At 37.2% G+C, this 25476-nt stretch overlaps 1 protein-coding gene across 9 annotated transcripts in view; it reads right to left on the reverse strand.

Annotated features, from left to right (window-relative positions):
- The window catches only part of KLF12 (KLF transcription factor 12), a 418858-nt gene that overhangs the window by 262333 nt on the left and 131049 nt on the right, over positions 1-25476 (reverse strand). For 8 of the 9 annotated variants that reach the window (XM_054586424.1, XM_054586427.1, XM_054586426.1 and 5 more), the window contains one exon: positions 24811-24874. In XM_054586424.1, the coding sequence (XP_054442399.1) occupies positions 24811-24843 (33 nt within the window). In that variant the 5' untranslated portion in view covers positions 24844-24874. Of the gene's footprint in view, positions 1-24748; positions 24875-25476 lie in introns of all 9 variants that reach the window. The other variant, XM_054586431.1, reaches the window with a different exon arrangement.

The following is a 25476-nucleotide window of genomic DNA, read 5'->3' on the forward strand; positions in this document are numbered from 1 at the left end:
AAAGTCGTATTAATGCCACCTCTGAAATATCTTCAAACCACCCATGTTTATATTTCCACTACTAGCCTTGATTCTGATCATCACATCCTAATTGATTCTTAAATAGCCCCTAACTGATTTTCCAGCTGCCAACAATTTCCCTTCCAGTTTAAATTAGCATCAGCGATGAATTCTATTTCCATAAAATATTACCTTGCATCAGCAATGAATCATATTTCTATAACATATAAATTGATGGCTCTTTCCTATTGAATGTATTTCTATTTATATATACTTATATTTTAAGTCTTCCTATTGCTTATGGCAACTATTCTCAATTTTTTTTCTACCATGCTGGAGCTGGAAGATACTAATCCTAAAAAATACTGGGCTTCCGCTGAGTTAGGACGCCCACTGTGCGTCAGTATGAGAGAGAGAGAGAGAGAGAGAGAGAGAGAGAGAGAGAGGCGGGGGGAGTGTAGGAGACGATGTGAGGGTCAAGAGCTATGGGTCCAAACTGATGAAGGGTCAGAATGAAACACCTATCTTCTCAGAGATTCTAAGGCATGTCCTAGACAACTACTGTGAATAATGAAAATGTGTACTGACTATATATAGTAACTTAAACATATGAAGATACAGAAGTAGAAGAAATAATTAAAAGCCACTGCACTGGTGCATGTGCAATTCCCTCCAAATACCCTACATCTGAGAGGAATTCTGGCAAACAGGCCCCAGATTAGCTTCTAGCCACTTCTCCAATCCCCCCCAACAATGTACAAGCACTAGAATTGCTTGCATTCCATTTTACACATTAGGATATGCCCACATTAACTTTATCTTGAGAGAAACACCCTTTCTCCTTATTTGGTAACAGAACTCCTACTCATCTTTCAAGCTCTTGTTCAAACATGGGTCTGTGAAAATTCCTCTGTCTTTACTGTATTAGTCAGCTCAAGCTGCTATAACAAAATATCATTGACTGGGTGGCTTAAAATGACAGAAATTTCTTACACTTTGGGTGACTGAGCAGTTTAAGGTCAAGGTGCTGGTCTATTTGGTTCCTGGTAAGGCCTCGCTTTTCCTCTTGCAGAAGGACACCTTGCTGCATCCTCCCATGGGGAGGGAGAGGGATCTCTCACATCTGGTCCTGCAAAGGTACTAATCTCACTATGAGGGTTCCACTATCATGCTCTTGTGACCTCTGAAAGGCCCCTCCTGCAAGAAGGTAGGCCTTCAACACCTGAATTTTGGGGAGGGACAACTCTGCCCATAGCATCCACCAAGCTGAAAAAGTCTTTTCCTCTACTGTGCAAAGGGTTCTCCACTAGATTATAAATCCCTCCTCAGGGCTGAACACTGTTCCCCAGTTCCCAGCACACTGTTTGGCACGAGCCTATCTACTGACAGCACTCGGTGCACATGTGCAACCGAGGCCCTCCCACTGATCTCAGTTAACTAATAGTAAACCATTCCCAAAGTCTTCCTCACAGGGCTACCATCCATTCTTCTTCCTTTTAATGCAGTGTACACACACATGCGCATGCACACACACACACACACACAGAAAACATTACTTATGCCTATCTGTCAGATAATGTACAAATGTGCATCTTCACGTATCCAATTTTGTTCTCATCACATAGAGACTGTTTATAGTTTCAAATCTCATATAAGCAAAACTTTACAAATCCCATATGCTTAGTTAGGATCAACAGATGCTTGTTGCCAGCTGACCTCCTGACGCTGGTGGTACAGAGTTCTGAGTCCTTAATTCGATACATAGGGTCTGGCAGAAGTAATGCCTGTCTGAGAGTTGTTGGCAGGGTAGTAATATGGGTATAAAAATGTATAGTTTTAATTTGAACATCTCACCTAAAATGTTCATATGGTGTGCCTGAGTGTGATATCATTATGTTACAGAATTACATGCTTATGATTTTGTAACAAAATATTTTGCAATAAAAAAGGGGCATTATTTGTCCTGGACCCTACATGTTTGGATCAGTTTTGTATTACACTAGGTCAGTCCGTCTCCCAACCATCCCCGCGTGGCACAGTGAGAAAGTACACTGAGGCTGGAATCCAATGAGGAGGATTTAAACCCACAGCATGAACACTTTCAGTTTGTGTGATTTCTTATTGCCAAAATGGATATAACACTATCTACCTCACAAGCATTTTGTTTCACTGATCAAATAAGAAAACATATAGAATGTATTTCATAAACCATAAAGCACTGCACCAGTAATTATTTTTAACCCTAACAGGTCTTTTTACAGTCATGACATACTAGATCTCAGTTGTCCTGAAGGTGTTCATTACCTTAGGTCCAACATGACTGAATATGGTGCCCTGCCAATTCTAATTCCCTTGGATAAATGTCATAGGAGGTCTGAGTGGGCTTTCTCAAGCCACTTTGGACAGACTGAAGAAGCTCTCAGTATCTGTATGTTTCCAGGTTGATGGGGTCCACTTCTGCCAACTCTCCCATATGCCAACCAACAACACAGGAGCACTGCAGTGCTACCAACTCTCCACATACACCCACCCCCATTCCCCGAGAGGTGCCAAGCTGTCCGGCAACTTGGCTGCTAGCCTATAAAAATGTGGCGACTCTAGAAACATTAGCCAATAGGGCACACGCTGGCAGCTAAATCAAATATTTAGGCTCTTAGACGTGCCTCAATAAATCGTTCGTGTGTTCTAACAAATGTTTGATTTGGAAAGAATTTCCCAGTGCAGATGCTGTTAAAAGCACCCATTTTTAGAGGGTTAAAGCAAGGGTTGGAAGTAGCAGAAGGGTGGGGACTGTTTTTTAAACAAAACTGCATAAATTGCAAAAAAAAAAAAAAAAAAAAAGGTAATACCAACTGTGGGAGGGCATCCTTGAAAAACCAAAGAGTTGTTAGGGGTTTTCAATGTTAAACTTGTACTAATTCTAAATGTTAAAAAATTATAAACATAAATACCACAAAATGATAAAGTTATCAAGACTTGGCAAGGGATAAAAAACTGGGCTATTTTTAAAAATATGCAATATATCAATACAAATACATGCCAAAAAGCAAAAATATGCCATCAAACCAAGAGTCAAGAAGGTAAGCATTTTAAATTAAACACTTCACTTGCCAGAGACTTTTAATAAGCAATCACACATAAACACATTTAAGGATTTTATATTGAGGTTAATCGTTTGGGGGAGAGACATAAAGCAATCCAAATTTGTGAACTTCCTCCAGAAAATAAATGGTGAGACCAAATGCCAGACAGAATGTCTGATAAGCTTCCAGCCTCTAATGCAGGCCCAATAGTACACTGTAAAAGAGTTTCCCAATAGTATACTGGGAAATCTATTGACCCCTGATCTTAGACAACGATGCAATGCATATATAATGTGTCTGGGTTACATCACCCTTTTCCAATTTAGTTCCACCTCCATGACAACATTACCCAACATAGGAAAAGTTACTAAACTGTGAACTATGAAGTTGATTACTTTAAAGCCCCAGATTATAAAATGCATGATGAATTATTTCTCTTGAGGCTCAAAACAAGGAAACTTCTGAATTAACAGTGAATAGATGGGTTTTATCACCACCATTTATCCAGTAGATTCAGTGTGTAACTACCAGTGGCAATAGAAGTGTGATTTTCATTGTGTCAATATGAACTATGACAAGAACATTTTTTTTATCTTAACTGATCAGATAACCCAAAGGGGGAAAAAAGTTTTAAAAGTTTTTGTTTGTTTGTTTGCTAGTTTGTTTTCCACTCACAAATTAAGCGGTTGCATAATGACACTGACCAAATCAATCATATTTTTGGTGTTATGCAATCAATCAAACTGAATAGTACAGAAAGACTCCCAGGAAAAGAAATGCCAAGCTGTAATGCCAAAGAAAACCTTAAAATTCCGGAATGCTTTATCTGGGAAAAAAAGAAAAAGAAAAAGAAACTTAATATGTATGAGGATGTAAAATCATACTCATGTTAAAGATAACATAATAACTGCATGAGAATTTTAAGCATCTTCTGACATTATGAGTTTTGATTTATCAGGACAAAGAAACACTGACAATAAATAAAGCTTTCCTCTTTATTTTGTTATCTTTTCTTTATGAATATTCCATTAAAGAAACATGGAAGATCACCACAGAGGTGCCAAAAGCAATTAAGGCTCAACTACAAAAAGAGAGTATAGGCACACCTGGAGTGCCCAGCTTGGATAATCAGGGAGGCTGTACCCCTGAATCCAACAGGACACCCACTACATTAGGCCATGAAACCAAGCTCAGGAGACATAGCAGATCTACCTAATACACAGAAACAAAGACAGGGAGGCAGCCAAAATGAGGAGACAAAGAAACATGTCCCAATGAAAAAACAGAATAAACCTCCAGAAAAGGAACTAAACAAGGAAGAGGCAAGCAATTTACCAGATGTAGAATTCAAAACACTGGTTATAATGATGCTCAATGAATTTAGAGAGAGTAAATAAACTTGGTGAGAACTTCACCCAAGAGATAAGAAACATAAAAATGAAGACAAAACATAAAAAAGAACCAGTCAAAAATGAAGAATACATTGACTGAAATAAATAATAACTTATAGGGAATCAACAGTGGATGAAGTAGAAGACCCAATCAAAGATTTGGAAGATGTGGAAGCAGAAAATATCCAATAGAACAGCAGAAAGAAAAAAGAATCCAAAAAAAAAAAAAATGAGGATAATACAAGTACCCACTGGAACAACATCAAGCATACCAATATTTGCATCATGGGGGCATCAGAAGCAAAAGAAAGGGAGCAAGGACTTTAAAACCTATGTAAAAAATAGTAACAAAAAAATTCCTTAACCTAGTAAAGGAAACAGATGTACAAGTCAGGAAGCACAGAGTCCCAAACAAGATGAATCCAAAGAGGCCCACAACAAGACATGTTGTAATTAAAAAGCCAAATGTTAAAGACAAAGAGAGAATCTTAATAGCAGCAAAAGAAAGGTAGTAATGTATCAGAAAGTTATGTATCATAAGACTGTAAGCTGATTTCTCAATAGCAACTTTGCAGGCCAAAAGGAATTGGCTAGAAATATTCAAAGTCATGAAAAGCAAGGACCTACAACCAAGATCACTCTTCCCATAAAAGCTGCCATTTAGAATTGAAGGACAGATAATTAGCTTCCCAGAGAAGAACAAACTAAAGGAGTTCATCACCACCAAACCAGTATTACAAGAAATGTTAAAGTCTTTTTTTAAGAAGAAGAAAAAAAAAGATAAAAATATGAATGATTAAAATGAATAAATACATATCTATCAACAACTATTTTAAACACAAATGATTTAAATACTTCAATCAAAAGATGTGAAGGCTGAATGGATAACAAAATAAGACCCTTACATATGCTGCCTATAAGAAATCCACTTTAGACTGAAAGACACACACAGACTGAAGGTAAAGGGATAAAAAAAGAAAAGATATCCCATGAAAATGGAAACAAACAAAAAGCTGGGATAGCAGCACTTATACCAGGCAAAATAGACTTTAAAACAAAGGCTATATAATGACAGACAAAGAAGGCTATGTAAAAAGCTATTTCATTGCTTGACAATGAAATCCACTTCTAGGCATTTATCAGATAAAACTCAAAACATTAAATCAAAAAGACATATACATCACTGCAGCATTATTTACAACAACCAAAATAAGGAAGCAGCTTAAGTGTCCAACAAAAGATGAATGGATAAAGAAGAAATGACGATATATACAATGGAACATGACTCAGCCGAAAAAAAAGAATGAAATCTAGCCATCTGGAACAACATGGATGGACCCAGAAGGTATTGTGCTGAGTGAAATGAGTCAGACAGAAGATAAATGCCACATGATTTTACTTAAATGTAGAATCTAAAAAACAAAATAAATGAATAAGAACAGAAACAGACTCACAGCTAGAGATCAAACTGCCGGATGCCAGAAGAGAGAGGAATTGGGGGATGGGTGAAAAAGGAAATGGGATTAAGAAGTACAGATTGACAGTTACAAAATAATCACAGGGATGTAAAGCACAGCATAGGGAATACAGTCAATAATATTGTAATAACTATCTATGGTGTGAGATAGGTACTAGATTTATTGGGGCGATCACTTAGACATATAACATCTAATCACTGGGTGGTATACCTGAAACTAATACTGGGTTTGTGAAAAAGTCCAAATGGTTTTTTCCATAAAATGAAAGACACATTTTTCATTTTCATGAACAACCTTATTGATTTGGATATTTTGGGTATGTTGGCTACCTCCTATTATTGGCTTCTAGTGGGTACAGGCCAGGGGTGCGTCTAAACATCTTTCAAAGCATAAGAGGCTCACAGCAAAGAATTATTTGGTCAAAATGTCAATAGTACCAAAAAAAAAGCACTCTTGATACATTTGATCAGTCACAGCACCTTCTCCGTACACTGTATAAGTCTTTTTTAGCATTTCAGTTGTGTTTTTACCTTTCTTGAAATAATAAAGCACAATACACTGAAAATATACATATTTTCTCCCATCTTCAACATTAAAAAGCTACACAAAAATTCACCAATTTTGGTAGGTTCTTTTAAATGCATGCTTATATGATAGCTGTCACAATATAATCTAATAAAATTGTTTCGAATAAAGTTAAAACAACTGCTAGAGCCAGCATACAGAAAAAACATAATGGACTTTTTGGCCAATCCAATATAATACTGTATGTCAATTATAATTTAAAAATAAAGAATTATATAAAGTCAAAAGAGAAAAAAGTCAATACCACTAATATTCCTTAATATTCAAATAACCAAAGATTCTAATATTAGAAAATAACACTCCAGTCAATGTTGTATCTGCATACTTTAGAATAAATATAATTCAACACAAAGAAAATCCTATAATTGTGGTCCAAAAATTTTTTTAAAGTAAGAAACATGGGAAGTCTTTAAAATAGCTTTCAAAGTCTGACTCCCTATAATTAATCCTATCAACACAACTATCAGTATGATTACTAATAATCATTTAGAACAGCATGGTGATTCCTCAGTCAGAGGTGTCTTTAAGTTGCCGTCAACCTTTAAGACATAAGACAAATAATTTCCTTATGGACCATCTCCCTAGAAGTGAGTCAAACACCAATTGCATTTAAACATAAACATAATAAACTGGATGTGATGGTTGATTTCAGGTTATTTTTGTATACTTTATAAATTTCAGTCAATGTTTCATCACCTTGAATGTCTCATATGGAATTCACAGTAATCACAGCTACAGTGGAGCACCTTCAAACATAAATGAAACAAATAGCTGGTAGATCAATACGCAGTGACAGACTCCAGCTAAAATCTTGCCCTGGCGTGACCCACCGCTGCCCTTCTGCACTCTAAAGACTTAATGAATCACTAGGAACACACTGAAGGCTGTGTATGTTTTTCCCATGTGAGAATTGGATTTATATCAGTACCAAAAGATGAATCATTCCCCTTCCATGAGATGAATACAGTGAAGTAAAGACTATGTTTCTACAAGGTACTGGGCATAATAATTTCATGCAATTTATATATCTATTTTTAAGTACTTTATCACTTTAAATTGAAACACCAAAAATGACAGAAAATCAGGGTGCTTAATGAGAGAGTAAATTTAAATTATATGCGTTTTATAGTAAATTGTTTAAGTTGGCAAGAAAAAAACGGTGCAATAGAAATATACAAAAAGGAGAAATGTGAAATACAGCCCCTTTAGTATTTTTGAATACATTTTGCTCAAGAGAATGTCTAAAATGACCTTGTTACTTAATGCTGAAAATGCTTCTGCTGGCCCCAAAGTAATTTTAAATACTTAAAATAATTACCCCGTGGAGAAAATGTCAGTTCTTTAATAAAAGTCTATACAACCAGGCTCATGTGTGTAAATCGGAAAGCCCCCTCAGGAGTGCCTTCATGACATTGAGCTGAAAGGTGCAGAAACAGTCTGCATGCCTTTGTGAGGACATTCTATACCCCTGTGGTCCTTTGAAAGGGGCATCATTGTCCATGCCTGGTCAAAATGGGGAGAGAAGACATAGGACATTTGACACAGCTGGCACACAATCCAGCCGAGCCCTTTCCCTCCCCTTGGAGTAAGTCCCATTTCACTCTTCCCCTTGAATTACAGCAAACCGAAAGAGACAAAAATTAATTCTCAAATGTAGCACCCAAAGGAAAATGTCAACAGATAAGTCTCAACAACAGTATAAAAGAAGGGAAGAAAGATTAACTAACAACATATCCTAGCAAATAGAATATCCACTCACGTGAAAAGAAGAAATGGACAAAGTAGGTAAACACGTCACAGGATAAAAAGGAAATAAATAAGGAAGGAATATAAGAAAGATAGGAAAGAAAGAAAACAAATGTGCAAAGGAGAAAAAAGCACTCTACTAAAGAAAACACAACCTAAACAAAGTTTCACACCAAAGGAGTACTTCCAAAAAATGATTATCAGGAAACACGGGCTTAAAGATGAAATAATAAAGCAATAGAAATTTTAAAAATACGGCAGAGCCATCAAAACATACTGAAGACAAAAAATGTTTCGACTCAGTACAAATAAATAAAATAAAAATAGCAAAGTTAGAATAAGAAGATGTGGCTAAAAATGAGAAGACATGGCTAAACACTAAATTATTGATGTAGGAAAAAAGTTTATTTTAATATCAGTTAATACAAAGAACACAAATAAGAGGCATGAAACAAGCTGAAAATTGCTGATCCTGTAATGGGGGGAAAGAAAAAACTAGCTAGAAAAATATTTCAAGTAATTAACAGTACAAATTTTCCCTAATATGAAGAAAGAACATATTGATATAACAGTGTTCAAAAAAATTGATATAGAATCATCTAAAATAAGGTATATCTTTAAGTCATTGACCTTCAAGATTTAAAAAAATTCTGCAGATGTTCAGGCAGAAAAGGGCAATTCACTTACAATGGGGATGGATGTGGGTGTGGAATCAGACTAGCCTGTTGCATGAGGAACATTCAACTCTAGAAGTACTTTGGCACTAACTTAATACACAATTTTGAGTAAAAGTGTGATCCAATTATTTTATTAAATCAACCTGACTTTAGAGCCTAAAAGTAGCTAATGAATATACTCAAAAATAAAATACCTTAGGGAATGCAGACATATGATATTTTCTTAAAATTGCTTGACAATGAAATCTAGTTGACCAAGAGATAAATTAAAAAAAAAAAAAAGAAAAGAAAGAAAACTCAGAGTGAAAAGCCATGGAAAAGAACCAGAATAAAGAGCAAACATTTAACCGATGAATGTTATACTGGTTTACATCTTCTGCTGCTTTATAGCTGATAAACTTGAAGAACACAATTCACATTTCCTGCCTTTCCACATGACCCAGTAGGGAGTTCTATACAGGCTGCAAATTGGCTAATTGTTCATAAGTCAGTAAAAGAAAACCCTGAAACTTAGGAACTGAAAATTCAATTGTAACATTATCCTTATATGCTCATTAAAAAATGTAATTCTTTCATTAATGTATTTTTATGTAAACCAAGTATTTTCATCTAAAAATCTAAAAGTCCAATCAACTATATATATAATATGTAATACAAAAGTAACTTTGTAACTCTGGAAGTCCCTTCATCCTAATAAAAGTACACAAATTTTGGCAAGACTTTCTATATAAAAATGTGTATCCCATTTATTCACCCTCAAGATTTTGTTACTACCCGAGATCTGGCAAGTGTAAAACCACTATACACAATATGTCTAAAATTACCTACCATTACTTCAACCACTGTTTTTTTCCCTCTAAACTCAAGAATTCAATAATTCATGTATTCATACTTTAATATAATGAGTGAAATCATATGAATGCAGTGTTAATAAATTTCCTGAATATAACTTGAAATATTTCTTTAAAAAAAAAGAAATATTTGCAAAAGCATCTCAGCATATTATTCAATTAACAATAAGAGGAAATTCATAAAAAATAAAAAAAAACACCTACAAACTGCTAACTGTAGCTTTATGGCTAATAAATACATTTTAAATGATTTTACAGGGTATGCTAATGGAATTAATTCAAATACCTTGAACTGTACATACCCTAATATTATAATGCATTAGATACTTTGTAAAATGGCCCCAAACAGACCTTTCTGCTCTGTCCTAAACTACATTACTCATTTGTTTAAATAGTAAAGATTTGCTCATCTTTTTTCCTTCTGTACAATTGTTTGTATTATCCCCTTTCCTTGGATCATTCTCTTCCACAGTTGTTAATGTCCCATAGAAATGGGGAAAAAAGATAAAGTATATACACAGGATTAAAAATACAATCAATGTGCCCTTGTTATGGGCCCAATTGTGTCCCCTTCAAATCCCTTATGTTGAAGTTCTAGCTCCTCAGAATGAGGCTATATTTAGAGATATAGCCTTCAAAGAGGTTAAGGAAAAATGTAAAAGTAGTGAGCCCTAATCTAACATGACTGGTATCTTTGTAAGAAGAGATTAGAACACAGAGGTACACAGAGAAAGACCATGTGAGAGCATAGGGAACATAGAAGGCCACTATGAGCCATGGTAAAAGTACTCTGAAGAAATCAACTCTGTCAACACCTTATCTGCCCTGATCATTGAGGCTCAGCCGGTTGGGTGTCATTCCACAGGCAAAAGACCACAAGGTCAATTCCCAGTCAGGGCATGTGCCTAGGTTGTGGTCCCCAGTTATGGTGCATACAAGAGACAACCACTCAGTGTTTCTCTCTCACGTCAATGTTTCTCTCCCTCTTTTTCCCTCCTTTTCCCTCTCTCTAAAAATATAATCTTTAAAAAAACCAAAACAAACAAACAAAAAAACCTTATCTAGATCTTCAAGCTTCCAAAATGTAAGAAAGTAAACTTCTGTTATTTAAGCCACCCAAGTTTGTGGTACTTTGTGATTGTGGCCCCAGAAAACTAATACAACCTTCATGCCATTAAATTTGAAAACTTACAATAAATGGTAACACTTATAGAAATATACAACTTACCAAAACTGACTCAAGAAGAAACTGAATACCTAAATAGTCTATTACCATTAAAGGAAATAGATTTCAAGTTTAAATTTTACCCATAAAGCAAAAACTGGACTCAGATAGCTTTACTAGTCTCAGATACATAAGGAGTACATTATTCTATTTATTTACATGCTTTCAAAGAACAGAAATAAAATGCTAACATTGATATCAAAACCCAGCCAGACTATAAAAAAATTCAATCTCACTTAGCAAAGTAGATGTAAATACCTTATAGAAAATATTACAAACAGCATTCAGTAGGTCATAAAAGATGATCATAACAAATTGGATAGAAAAAGCACTAACCAGAGGACAAATATACTTACATTCAACAACATTAAAAAATAAAGAAATATAAAGAAAGTAAAACAAAAGTCCATAATCTTAGAGAAAATATTTTCCACACATTCAATCAATCCTGAATATATACCCCATTGGGGAGAGGGGTGGGAAGACAATCATTTAACAGGAGGAAAAAAAAAGGCAAAGGACGTGAAAAGGGATTCCATGGAAGAAATACAAATAACCAATAGACATATAAACCATTAGTGACAGAGAAATGCAATTCAAGCCCAAAGAGACACTATTTAACACAAACCAGACTGAGAAAACTTTAAATGTCATCAGATATCAAGAATTGGTAAGGCTGTGAAGAAATGGAACTATTAATCAGTGCTGTTTAAGTGTTGCAATTATATGAGAAAACAATTGGCCATGATCTAGTATGATTGAAAATGTGTATACTGTACAACAGGGATCCCCAAAACCCTATCAGTGAGTGGCAAGTGAAAATTAAGCTACATCTAGTGGCAGACTATAAAGCCATCCCCCCTACTCCCAGTCTGTGGAAAAACTGTCTTCCACAAAACCAGCCCCTGGTGCCAAAAAGGTTGGGGACTGGTGCTCTACAATTCAGCAATTCTATTTCTGGGTGCACACACCTTAGAAACTCTTCTATTTGTTCATCAGGGTGCATTTAAATGACTGTTCATAGAAGCATTGTTTAAAATGACAAAAAGCTGGAAATAACTGACCTGTTACTGCTGGAGAAGGGATAAATATGACAGTATGGTCATATATTAGAATTCTATTTATCTGTGGAAATGAAGAGCCTTACCTATATGAAGCAATGTGGATGAATATCAAGGATAAAATTTTGAATAAAATAGCCAATCACACACAAACACACACACACACACACACACACACACACACACACACACACAACATAAAGAGTATGGCACTACTCATATAATGTCCCCAAACAAGCAAAAGTAAACAATATATAGCTCATAAACATGTACTTACACATGACAAAAAGCATTATAAAAAACAAGGAAATTGAAACATGAAGTCTGGGACTAAAAACAGTGTTTTAAATTATAGGAAACATACTATTTCTTAAGTTCACTTTCTCTTTGTTATTACATCCTGTATCTTAAAATTTGTTACGTGTATTTTCTTATATCTATGAAATACTTAATATCTTCAAGAGAGCATCTACCTACCCCTGCTTTTTTATCTAGAAAATATTCTTTTAATTGATGAAATAAGAATTTTCAAAATTACTGATTTTGTAAAAAAATGACTGCTCAGATTTGCTTTACAAGACAAGCAACTATTTTAACACAAGAATCAAAACTTAATTTGCAATACCAAAGCATAAGGAAAGGAGGGTAGAGGGGAAATACTTAGAATATTCAATTTATTAACTAAAGTATTGTACATTATCTATTTTTTTTAAAGTGAGGTTGCTAGATGCCTCAGTATAAAATAGCTGGGTTATCACAAATGTGTAGACTAATAATTCAAATACACTTAGTAAAGGAAAGTACTGTTTTCATACTTGTTATTGTATTAAACCAAAGTCCAAGCATTTTTGTCTAGTCATCAGCATCTCTGTGTAGGGTAACTGTTTAGGAAAGTCCTTCTCTTGCCATTGTCCACATAATTAACGCCTATAAACCAGACCTTTCCCCTAGACTTACTTACTGAAAAAGTCAACCTGAATTAAAAGAACTTTTCAGCATTTCAGATTTTATGTGATCCTTTTGTCAGTTTTTCAAAATCTTCTCTTTCTCTTCTGTCACACATGATCGTGCTCTTTAACCCTACTCTTTTTTTCGAAGAAACAAAAAGTAACAAAGAGACCTGTTCTCATTTTCTTTTATTTTCATCCATATTCCATCCATCCATTAAAATATTCATTAAAAAGATACCAGGTACCTTTTGCTTTAAATTCAGAAACAGGAAGAAGTTAAATTTACTTGCTTAAATTGGACCTTAAAATCTGTGAATTGCAAACAACCCAATTCCCCTAACACCCTTCTTTCTCCCAAAGCTCCCAGTCTATAAAGTACTGGGTAACCTTGAGCAAGCAAGCTTCGCTGTCATTGATCTTTTTCCTCCTACTTACATTATCTAGTTGAATGTGATAATTCTTATAGTACCGTCCAGCTCCAAATTTCTAAGATAAATCTTTGTAATTTTCAGCACTGCTTGATAAGACTATCCAGAAAGAAGCTGCTCTGGATGCCAACAATAGCATCACCTCTTTGAAGCACAGACTTGGCATCCTGGACTGCTTAACAAAATTGAGCCAAAAAAATAATGACAATCAGCTAACCCTCTTGCTCCCACTCAGCTTCCCCTCTCACTCTGACAACACATTTCAACATGGAGAAAGTTAACTACTGTTACCAGAGGTCTCTGCTGGGGCTTTAGCAGTGTCTCGGTTTTACAGTTAGCAGCAAAGTAAGATTGAGATTCCATTTCTCATTCAACAGCACGAGAGGCTTTTCCATATAATTAAATTCTTACATTACAACAACATACTCGTAAACTATTTCTGGCAGAACAAAAAATAAGGATCTCTTGTATAGTTGATTAGAAGCAGGAAAGCGGAGTCAATTCTCACTCTTAGTTGTAACACAGGAAACTCAGCCTTTTCTGTCTTTGCCTCCTCTTGACCATTTGCATCAAGCTGGCCAGCAGCGGGCTATGCAGCTGCCAAAGTGCCAGCCAGGGCCGCCTCGGAATACCTGACATCCTAATTTTCTTCAAACTCTACAGGGAGAGCTGAGAGAGAAGGTGGGGCTGCCAATAATTATCTGGTTAGATAAGTAAGTATTTAAGATGCATTTAAGTCCCAGTATGGAACCAGGAATTATAAATGTAAATCTATCACTAAGTTGCTTTAAAAATAAATTTTGCTCTGCCTGTAATCACTCAAGTCCCTCTTCTTCTTCCCACACAGATATTTTCACAAGTACCATCTCCACATAAATTTCTCTACTGGGGTATTTTACTTTAACTGGAACTTTTAGAAATGATGTACAAATAAATGTTACAAAATACAGAGGAGATGTAGGCAGTTCTGTGACTCACTGCTGTGCAGTCCTCGGCAAGTCTCCTAGTATTTCAGAAAGTGGGAAAGGTTGTCACACATAGACATCGAAGTCTGGCCCAGCAGCCAGACTGCTACCTATTTCCTCCACTCTCTGCTTTTTAAAGTGGGCACACAGTTGAGGAGTTTACAAGCATAAATATGATAAATTCTTCAGATAACACTTTCTGTCCTTTCTACCTATAGTCTGGTAACATTAAACTCCAGGAGAAGTCGTCAACACTTGAGAAAAACTGAGTTTACAAAGGGAATAATGAGGTAAGGTATCTTAATTCATAGGATCCTGGTGTCTAAGAAATGTTAATTGCATTTGCAATTCAGTTTAAAAGTAATTGAGTAATTATATTAAAAATTTAATGAAAGCTCAGAAAAATCTAGCAAACATTTACCCATAAACTATAAAAATCCCCCCCCCACCCACACACACGCAGAAAGTATAAATGTATAAATACAAACGGGTACAGTCTACCAGTAATTGATTTTTATTTTTAAGCAATCTAATTGCCCTTATTCTTTATCTGATTAGAATTCTACTTCTGAATTTAATCTATATCACAAACTGAAGTCCTATTCTTTCTGGGGTTCGGAATGGAATTCTGGGAATTTAAACAAACCTGTTTTCCAAAGTTTTCCTTTTTTTCTCCCGGAATCCAGTAAGAGGCTAGTGCATTCTCTCTGGCTACCTTCACTTACCTGCCCAAGTGCTCTCTTTATCTGTGTTGCAGGGTGACCCAATTGTACAGCATCTCCTGGTCCTGAACCAGGGCTCAACAGAGACCTCCAGGAAACCTCACCAGGATGGAAGAGCTGACATGTAAGATAAGAAACCCCTTGCCATTCCACCCTGTTGCAGAGAAGGGGCCCTGGGGCCCCACCTCCGCTGGGCAGCAGGCTTCCTCTCTGGGGGTGCTGCTCACGTTGCCTCTGCCCTCTCACCACCCACCCTGCCCTTCCCTCCTGCATTAGCGCCTCCTTGTTCTTGCGCCCAGTCAGAGTTAATTCCTGCCTCCCTATTAACTGTCCGCATTACTGCTTGTCAACCTCACCTCTAACCTCCTGCTGTACCTGAGGTTATTCATTCATACTCTTTTTTTTTCTTTTGTCCTCCCCCAGGGTCATTTTTTTTTTTAATTGTTTGAGAGAGAGAAGAAGGGAGAGAGAGAAACATTAATTGTTTGCCTTCTGTATGCACCCAAACCAAGGTACGTGTCCAGACCAGGGATCATATACACCTGAACTGGGGATCAAACCCGCAACCTTTCGGCTATGGGTGATGCTCCAATCAACTGAGGCACACTGCCCAGGGCTTATTCATTCACATTCTTAATATAAACTCTTGATCTCCTTCTCACTCATAATTTTATTCCAAAATGCACTGCTTGGATCAAGACAACCCACACATTTCCATGATGGATAGAATTGGGACCCGCCCTTGTTCTCACACTGTCTGCCTTTCCGGTGCTTTCATCTGCAGCTCCCTGCGGCCACATGATCCTGGCCTGAGTCTAATCGGTCTATAACATCAAGAAGCACATAATCCGGGAACAGAGTGGTCTTGGCCACTACTGACACCAATAATGGAGTCAAGAACCGCAAAAGGCCACAAATGATCCTGCTGTTCCTCAAGAGATGAGCAGAGCTCAGAAACAGTGAATCTAGGCAGCTGGTTTTCCAGAACACAGACGCCGCCTCTGTGTGGGCCCTAGTCTCCACTGTAAGGCAGGGACCCGGGGCTGTGCTTCAGGCCTGCAGACAGGACTTGGCAGGATTTAGGGATGAAAGCAGGACTCCAAAAAGGCACATGATGTATGATACTCAGGTGGAGGGAAGATTGGGACAAGAGACCTGTGTGTGAGAAAGGCAAGAATAGGCAGTGTGGGACTCAGTGGTAGATATGAACTGTCACTACTTAGCTGAGCTTGATCTGCGTTTCCCAGCACTGTTTTCCCCATATAGGTCCATTGCTTCTGGCTTATGAGAGACATTTTGGTAAGACTCAGGAGGCAGGAGCGCAGCAGCAGTCACATTCATTTCACACTCAGAAGGTCAATGCAGGGCTCCAGATGCAAGCGTAGCTAACACACGTTGTCGCTGATGTGCCAGCTCCCTTTGCTGGTGCAGGGACATGGCCCACAGCTCCGGCCCCTCCCTTGGATCTCCACCAGTACGATTCTCAGGCCACAACGTGTTTGACTCAGAGAAGGGCGCCAGCTGCTCCTGTACTTCCAGCATCCCTGAGTCCGAGGCTGTAGGCAGTGAGAATCTGTGTGGAGTTCAGTTCATTCTCACGGTTTCTGGATTGCCCTTGCTCTCCCACACTTCCCCCTCATCCTTCCTTCGTGGCTGCCTGATCTATGACGTCAGGCCTAGCACCAAATATAGAGAAGCAACTTACTTAAACTAGCTCTTACGATAAAATGAAGCCAAATCCTCATAATAAATCCTATATTCTACACCATCGCCATGGTTCTGTTTCTCTGATTATAAGTACATAGAAACTTCATTTCTTTAATGTGCCATTTCCCCCTTTCTTTCCTTTTGATTCAAACTGGCCTCACCCAGCACCCTGACTCACCTGCCACCTTCACCCTGGCATGACTACTTCCTTAATCATTAAGCCCTCAATACAATGAGGTTCTGATCAGCATCATATAATCTAGGAACAAAGCCTCAGGTCTGTTGATCCCAGAGACATAGTTTAGGTCGACCTAGAGATAATGTCTAGTTCTCAGTTGCAGTTCAGCTCTACAGCCAGAAAAGCGGGGAAAGCAGACAAAGTGACGCCATGCCTGACATCAGGACCAGATGTACTGATCAACTACCTCCTATCCTAACACCAACCAATCCATAGAGACTATAACCTTGATCAGACCCTAACTCCCTTAGTCACCATGATTAATGACTTTCCCACAAACAGCACATCCCCTGGAAGCCATCAGGGAGTCAGGTCTTTGAGTATCCACTTACCTGTGTCTCCAGGTGAGGGCCGCTTCCTGAAAATTAACTCTTACTATCTCTGCTACAAGCTCCTATTCATGTCTTACTGGGCTTTGATGCCCAGAGGCAAAGGGACCCCTTTAGTCTGGTAACATGATCAGACCGATACAGAATTTAGTACCAAAACTAGTTTTAGGAAAACAAAGCATGTTGAATATTAATAATCAATTGACTCTTAAATTGGAATATTTGTGAATCTTACTTCCATTAGTCTGTAAAGTATACTGAAGGACTAAATTATGTATAAGAAAAAGAATTTCAGTCATTGTTGAGTCAATATATTATTCATGATTTTATTAAACAAAAGTGTCTTTAGAGAATACTAAGAAATTAATTCTCAGAGAACATAGCTTAGGAGAGGAGAAAGAGGTTACTATTCTTTCCTAATGTACAGATGTTGACACATAAAATTAACCAAATAGATATTGTACTTTAATAAATGCTCTTAATAATCAATTACTATGTTGATTTAATACTATAATGTTCTCATTAAATCAAAATGTTAACTAAAATGGGTGCACTTAAAACATGCTCAAATCATTTTTATGATCACTTGAAGTTTTCTGGTAAAATGTATGTTATATAAACTACTGTGATAATGTACTCCAGACATGATGTTCTGAAGCTTCGCTGATGAACCACTATAATCAAGTGGCCAGAGAATGAAAATGTGTGAGCAAGGCAAAGTGTGAGGGCCCAAGGCACATGCGCAAGGGAGACACAGGGAGCAAGAGAGACAGTGGGACAGACGTGGAGGGGAAAGACGGGGAGGGAGAGCAAAAATCAGCCGGACGCATAAATGAGCCTCAAAGGAATCTAGGTGACACTTTAAGGATATCAATGAATATCACATTTACCCTTAACTTTAAGAGGAAATTTTGCAGGGCACTTTTGTGTTCAGTCAAAGGAAAAAACTATATAATTTTCTATTTTTTAAGAAATTTTTTTTTAATAAAATATTCTAAGTTTTCTTGGTTGCTCCCATTTCTTCCGGTCAATGTAATACCATCATTCAAGGCCCAGGTGAAATGTCACTACCCATGTGAAGCCATCCATGGCCCACACCAACTCTTTAGGTTTTATTAAATATATTGTAGCACTAATCACATCAAATTGAAGTAAGTTATTTGTCCTTGAAATGATGAACTGCTGAAGACAAGATTTAAATATAATTTCTCTTTGTATAGCCCAATGCTTAACAAATAATAAATGCTAAATACATGACTGCTAGATTTAATTACAGTACAGGACAGATGTGATGGTTGATTTTATGTGTCACCTTGACTGGGCAGGCCATGGGATACCCATATTAAACACTATTTCTGGGTAGGTCGGTGTGGGTGTTTCTGGATGAGATTAGCATTTGAAGTAGGGGACTCTTAAAGTAGGCTGCCCTCCCCAATGTGGCCAGGCATCAGCTCATCTGCTGAGGGCCTAAACAAACATAGACGAAGGGAGAGAACTGAGTCCCTCTTTTCCTGCTTTAGCTGGGACATTAGCCCTCTCCTGTCCATGGATTGTGAGGCACACAGTTGCCTTCCCCGGTCTCAGGCCTTGGCACTACACCAGATGTGGGACTTCTGAGTCTCCATAATCTTATGAGCCAATCCTTATAAGAAATCATATAAATCATACAGGATACATACATATCGTCTGTTGGTTCTGTTTCTCTGAAGAACTCTGACTAACTCAACAGAAATTGTCAACAGTCTGAGTGAACCAAGTAACGTGTATACCAACCACCACAGCATATCCAGTATGTTCAAGGATTTTACTTCCTCCAAGAGAAAGCCAGATGTATCCCTTCTTTATAAACACAGAGTAACCCTTGGGAAGTCCCAGTCAGACCCTAAAACAAGAAGCTGACATATCAAACAGGATGCCTGGTACCCCCAAGCACGCTGTTCCATCTCAGCATATATTCAGTCAAAGGAAAAAATATATACACATGCTGATTAGCCTGAGCAGCAAATTCTCCTAAAACCAAACTTAACTCTAAACACAATTAACACGGCTTAAAATAATAAAAACGGCCATTTTAATGAGCACTTAGTAACTGCCAGGCAATAGTAAATGCTTTAGTATTTTTTTTCATTTAATCTTCACAACAACTTTATGAAGTGGGCATCACCATCACCCTCATCATTACCCTCAGCATGACCTTCACTGCCACGTCACACAGGTGAAGTGAGATGGAGAAGCCAGGCGAAGCCCTGGCTGAGCCGGGATTGAAACTGAGAAGGCCAAGCTCTTCAACAGTATGGGATGCTCAGTACTCTCCATGGGCACCTTGAATGCATCTAAAATATTTCTTACTAAAAAACGGCAATGTTAACACATTTTTATACCCTTCCTTTGAAACTCAAAGCATACATGTCAAAGCCTGAGAAATCTCAGGGGTCCCTGGAAGCTGACACACACCTCCTTAAGACCTCAATCAAGACACAGAACTTCCTAAAGGTAGAACCGTACAGCTACGAAAGGCTTACCGCGTGAGAGCAGAGAATGTGGTGCTAACAAGGCAAACATGCAGCATTTTACAGGCTAGCTCCATCCCCCACCATCGAGGGGGTCTCCTGAGGAGGCAGAAGGAAGGGAGGCAGGAGCCTTTGTCTCAGGAGGCTTTGCTGTGCAATGGAAACAGAGGGAAAACTCTGGGAATGACACCTTTATCTAGAGAATATTTGAAATAAGCTCAATTCAAAGATTTGGAATCATCTAACTCAGCCTAACTGATCGTGGCGTGCCCACAGCTTTACTTGCAATATTAGAAACTGCTGGCCCCGTTTAAAGATGGGTACAATCAGAGAAGGACCACAAGGAAACTGTGCAGAAAAGCAGCAAATATCAAAAGCAAAAGGTCAATGAAGAACAAACATCACAGGAAAAATTACCCAAGTAAACAGATGAAGAATGGAGACAACGCACTTCAGAGACAAAAAAGAATGACAGACAAAAGGGTCTTTTATAAAATATTGAAAAAAAAAGTTTCAAGGAAGAAGCACAAGGGTTCAAATGGTATAATACAAGATAACTGGAACTGATTAAAATAAGATGACAGAGCTATAAAATACTACCAGGATGAAAAGCCACTTCAGGAAGTAAAAAATAACAAAGAATTTGACTGCAAACAAAGAAAAAATATTTAATGGAAAACCAAGGTAAGAAAAAAGAAGTTAAAGGTGAAGATCATAAATATGGAAAACCAAGGACAAACATTATATATATTTTCAGGGTTATTAAAGAAGATAACGAAACAGATAGTATACTTTAATTATAATTTTAAATCTTAAGACATGAAAACAGACTCTACTTCTCAGACTTTAATGACAGAAGCCAAGAAAAACCAAAACAGAATGATAAAAACCAGACAAAAATCAATGAACTTACTGAAGTTCTAACTTACTAAAAATAGTTCATGGATATCTGACCAAAAAGCAAAACAAGAACAAGTGAAAGATCAGTTGGCTTCAACCTTCAGAGTAACACCTGATGACAGCAAAGCCATGTTTCCATATTTCTGAGAAATATAAGACAACATGAAAGAGCTATCATAATTGTAATAAACAGTCAAAAATAAAAGGTAATAACCCTAATTTTAAAAAGGTAGTAAAACAAGAAGGAGAAAAGTTAGTTAGAAAGAAATATCATCAATTTTCCCACCTTAGCAAAAAGTCAAAAGACGTTGTTTAAATTCAGTCATTTAAAAAAAGCAGAATTACCAGAACTCAAAACTTTGGAATTTTTTCCTTTTTACTCTTAAGTAATAGCATCACTTTGGTTAAAGGACATCAACTGGAAATTAATATATTCCTTCATTTTAAGTTGTTTCTACTTCTTCCGTTATATTGGAAGCAAAGTAAAAAAATAACACTTCTTTAGAAATATAAAGTATAAATATAATCCTGTTTTTGAAAAAATGCCTCTATTTACTTGTATATACACACACAGAGATGCCGTAAATAATGTTCACCAAATGTAATAGGTGTGAGGAGGGGAGGTGATACAGCTTTGAATGCTTTAATGTTTTTTAAATGAGCAATGCATCATCTTTTCAAATAATGAAGCCACTATTCTACCTCAATAATTGCATAATCTTTCTCAACTCCCAGTATATTATTTTGTTCTAACTTCCCAGAAAGAGATGAGATGCCCAGAGGTGAAGTGACTTGAGAGAAGAGTGACCTGACTCAGGAAAAGATATTAATAAATGTGATAAACCCCCTGAATTTGTATCATTATAAAGTCTACTGATTTGGCTCAATAAGTGGAAGAACTTTTAATATAATTATATGTGCCTGGAAATAGGATGAACTGCCACATGCAGTAGGAAATTCCAAGGAGGTCTCAACATAGTGCTAAAGCAGCCAACTCTTACAGAAGGCCACCACACATCAAGCACATGTTAAGAGTTAGTGACCTTTGAAGGTGCTTTCAATTCTCAAAGTGTTTGACTTTGTGATATAAAGTCATACAATGAAGTCACGAGTCTCTGCCTTGTGCCATAAAAATAATTGTTTCAATACCATACACACCTTAAGAATTTTACAACTTTAAATTGTTTTCACAAATATGTTGTATTTTCTTTCACCCCCATAACAACTCCTGAAATAGGTAGACATGTGTTATTAGTTCCACTTTGCAGCTGCAAAAAGAAGTCACAGGTCCAAGACCATACAGACAGAACTGCAGAGCCATGCCTTGACCGCTTTGGAGTCCATGTTTGCGGCCTAGGCGGCTATCTACATAAACGTTTGCTGACATGCTTCATTTCCGCCAGCGGGGCTTTCTGAGCAACTATGTTGACTTAGTTCAAAAGGAAAGAAAAGCTGGCTGCTATTAGAGTTTTTCTATCCTGTGTGAAGAAAGAAGACTTAGAACCCCAGGGAAAAGAAATTTAAAGAAACCACACTTAAATGGGTCCATCACCATGAAACAATTTTTTTTTTTTTTTTTTTGGGTAAGAAATGAAAGCCTTCTCAGAAAGGCTTGCTATTGTCCTCTCAGATTCCAAACACGAGAAGTGGAAGTCACCCCTTGCTCTGCTGGATCGCTGAAGCAGCTGTTCATCTGAGGGAGTCACAGAGCAGAAGTTTTCATGTGAACTCTGATAAGCTGGACAAATGTATATGTATGTTCTGGACACCTGCTCTAAACCAGCTGCTGATAAGCACTTGGTAAACATACTGCAGTGGCTAGAAAACAAGTGGAGGAAAGCCAGGTTATGGAGCCAGGTTCACAAACAAGCCACATCATTCACAATGACAGCAACTGCTGAAATGCATTTAAGAGCATACAGACCAGAAATTATGCAGATATTTGTGAGCAAGAAATAATGGATATATACTCGTATGCAGTGAAATACTCACTGCTCTTCCTCTCTAAACACTTGTGAACTCATGAGTTATAAGCTACGAGGCACAATCGTTTAGAATGAATCGCATATAATATATTATAGTCATTTATGATAATATTTTCAGAGTTTATCCTCAGGGAAAGTAGTAACACAATGATTCTCTTTGCCATCATCTTCGGTTATCATAAAATTAGTTACAAAACAATGACATTGTCAGAATGTATACACTTGCAAAGCTAACACTAATCCATTCAAACATAAAAATTTAATAACCATCGAACAAAAACAAAGTAATATTACATCAACATCATATATAAGGAAAGGGATAAATATATTTTGCATGATAATCAGTAAAGAAGGTTTCTACATTTACACAGAGATGAGCCAGAAAAGTTTAAATTTACTAACTTTTCTCTATTTGTCTTAAAGAGTATGTGAAATTGTTTGACTTTACTTTGTAAATGAAATTATCAAAGATGTGCTAGATAGTGCTAGTTTAACACCAGCTCATGAGAGCCAATTGTTAAATTTTAAGGACTTTTGCAAGCTACTTGTTAAACCTTTGAAGTCAGCCACAGAGGGAGTCGTACGTGACAGGAACTGAGGAACACTACAGATCAAGCCTCCCCACCCCAGCCCTCAAGCTGGTTCACAAGCACACCACCCATCTACGCACAAATGAGCGCACTGCACAATTAATTCTCGCAAAGCGCACCCACACGGGCAACACTGAGTTCGTGAAAAAGAACATTACTATTATTCTCAGAAGTCCCCCTTGTATCACCTCTGAATCAATACTCCCTCTAGAGGTCTAAAATTGTCCAGATACAAGCATGTACTAGAAAGGAGCAATTTTAGCAATGAGGAGAGAGGAAGGCAGTTTTAATGAAAGATATAACCTGGAACACAATTTGTAAGTAACTGAAAGTAAAGGCTGGCAGGGAAAATAAAAGCGTGGCATGATGTACGTTTGTTTAAAAGTAGCAGGAGTAGCCCTGACTGGTGAGGCTCTGTAGCTTGGGCACCGTCCCACAAAGCAATAGGTCACAGGCTCTACTCCTGGTCAGGGCACATGCACGGGTTGTGGGTTCGATCTCCCATCAGGTTGTATAGAAGAGGCAACCCATCAATGTTTCTCTTCCTCTTTCTCCCTCCCTTCCCCTCTTTCTAAACACAAATGAATAAGTAAATAAATTTTTTAAAAGTAGCAGGTAATTGGGAGAAGGAAAATATGAAATTCATAATTTGTGCAGCTATAATGAAGGGTTACAAGGCAAGGCACATGCACATATACCAGACCCGTTCAGCGTATAAACCTTAGGCGATGAAGGTGGTTTAACATATTGTAATAATATTGCCTATGATTTGTATATTAACATTAGTATGTAGTTCAAGGAAATGTGAAATAACGACCACAAATAAAATAATACCCAGCCTTTGGCCACTGTTGATATCCATAGCACTTCTCCTCTAATTCATACTGGTACACGTACGTGAGAAACCGAAGTTAAAATTCTTTCAAAATCATTCTACTCTTCGAAGGAAAGCTGAGACTGTGGGTACCAAGAGAACAGCTTTTCACAGCAATCATACACCATATGGTGTTGGTATTAGAATTATGCTTGTAGGAACTGATATATATTAAACAAAATCTGGCCAGTTTTTTTTTGTCTTTGTCCCCATGATCAGCTGTATCAAGTGGTTTACCATTTTCTAACATCCAACTAAAAGTTGATTCTTAAAATACCAAGGTAAGTTTTGGAAACGAAAGACAGGTAGACTTACACAAAAACAGTTTGTTGTCCTCATAAATTTCTTTATATTTAAGGGATTAAAAACAAAATTATACTTTACAGATAGATGAGTGTGTCTAAGTACTGACCTCTGTCTCGTATTCTGATAAGAGGTACTCTAATGAGATACCTGCTCAATAATCATGTTCGAAATTGGATTTTTACTGTAATTATACAGTTTGACTAACCAACCTTTATTGTTTTCCTCTTCATATGGATATTCATTCATCCATTTGTTTCTAGAGTCACATTGATCCTGCAAGAAAAGCATATGAAAACAAATAATGAAACAAAAGTTCCACATGTTGATAACACCCTTTCATGGGGGTTGGGAGGGAGACAAAGAAAATCCTAATTCTACCATCGTTTACACTCTTAATTAGTGAAGCAATATAAAAGTAATAGCTGAGGAGTAATTTTTTCTTTTGTTGTTTTGGGTTTTTTGCTTGCTCTTTAGCAGCCATTTAAAGGGCAAAATGGAGCAATGAGGGAAGAGAGGCAGAAATACCAGCTATGACAAACTGAGACAGATCCGGACATGAGATAACATAAATCTGGACAAAGATTGGGGAAGGAAGACTGAAAAAGGGGTTCAGCAGAGAGAAAAGCCTGAGGAGAAAATGGCAGTAAGTGGTTTAAAAGTAAATTTAATATAGGAAAAAGAACTCACAAATACTCCCACTGGAAGCACTTGGTTCCATTATTCTTAGCAACTAAGAGACGTTCTAGCCGTGCTGTTTCCCAGAGGAAGTGGTTTTGTTTTTTTTTTTAAATAACTAATATAATATTTTCTGATGGCTCCATGGTGGCCAAGAACCAAGTAACTTATAAAAAGTGATCTAAGTTAACACATGTCAC

This window comes from Pteronotus mesoamericanus, unplaced genomic scaffold (assembly GCF_021234165.1).
Source record: "Pteronotus mesoamericanus isolate MK-2021 breed Mesoamerican mustached bat unplaced genomic scaffold, CSHL_Meso_final contig_94, whole genome shotgun sequence".
In the NCBI taxonomy this organism is placed as follows: Eukaryota; Metazoa; Chordata; class Mammalia; order Chiroptera; family Mormoopidae; genus Pteronotus; species Pteronotus mesoamericanus.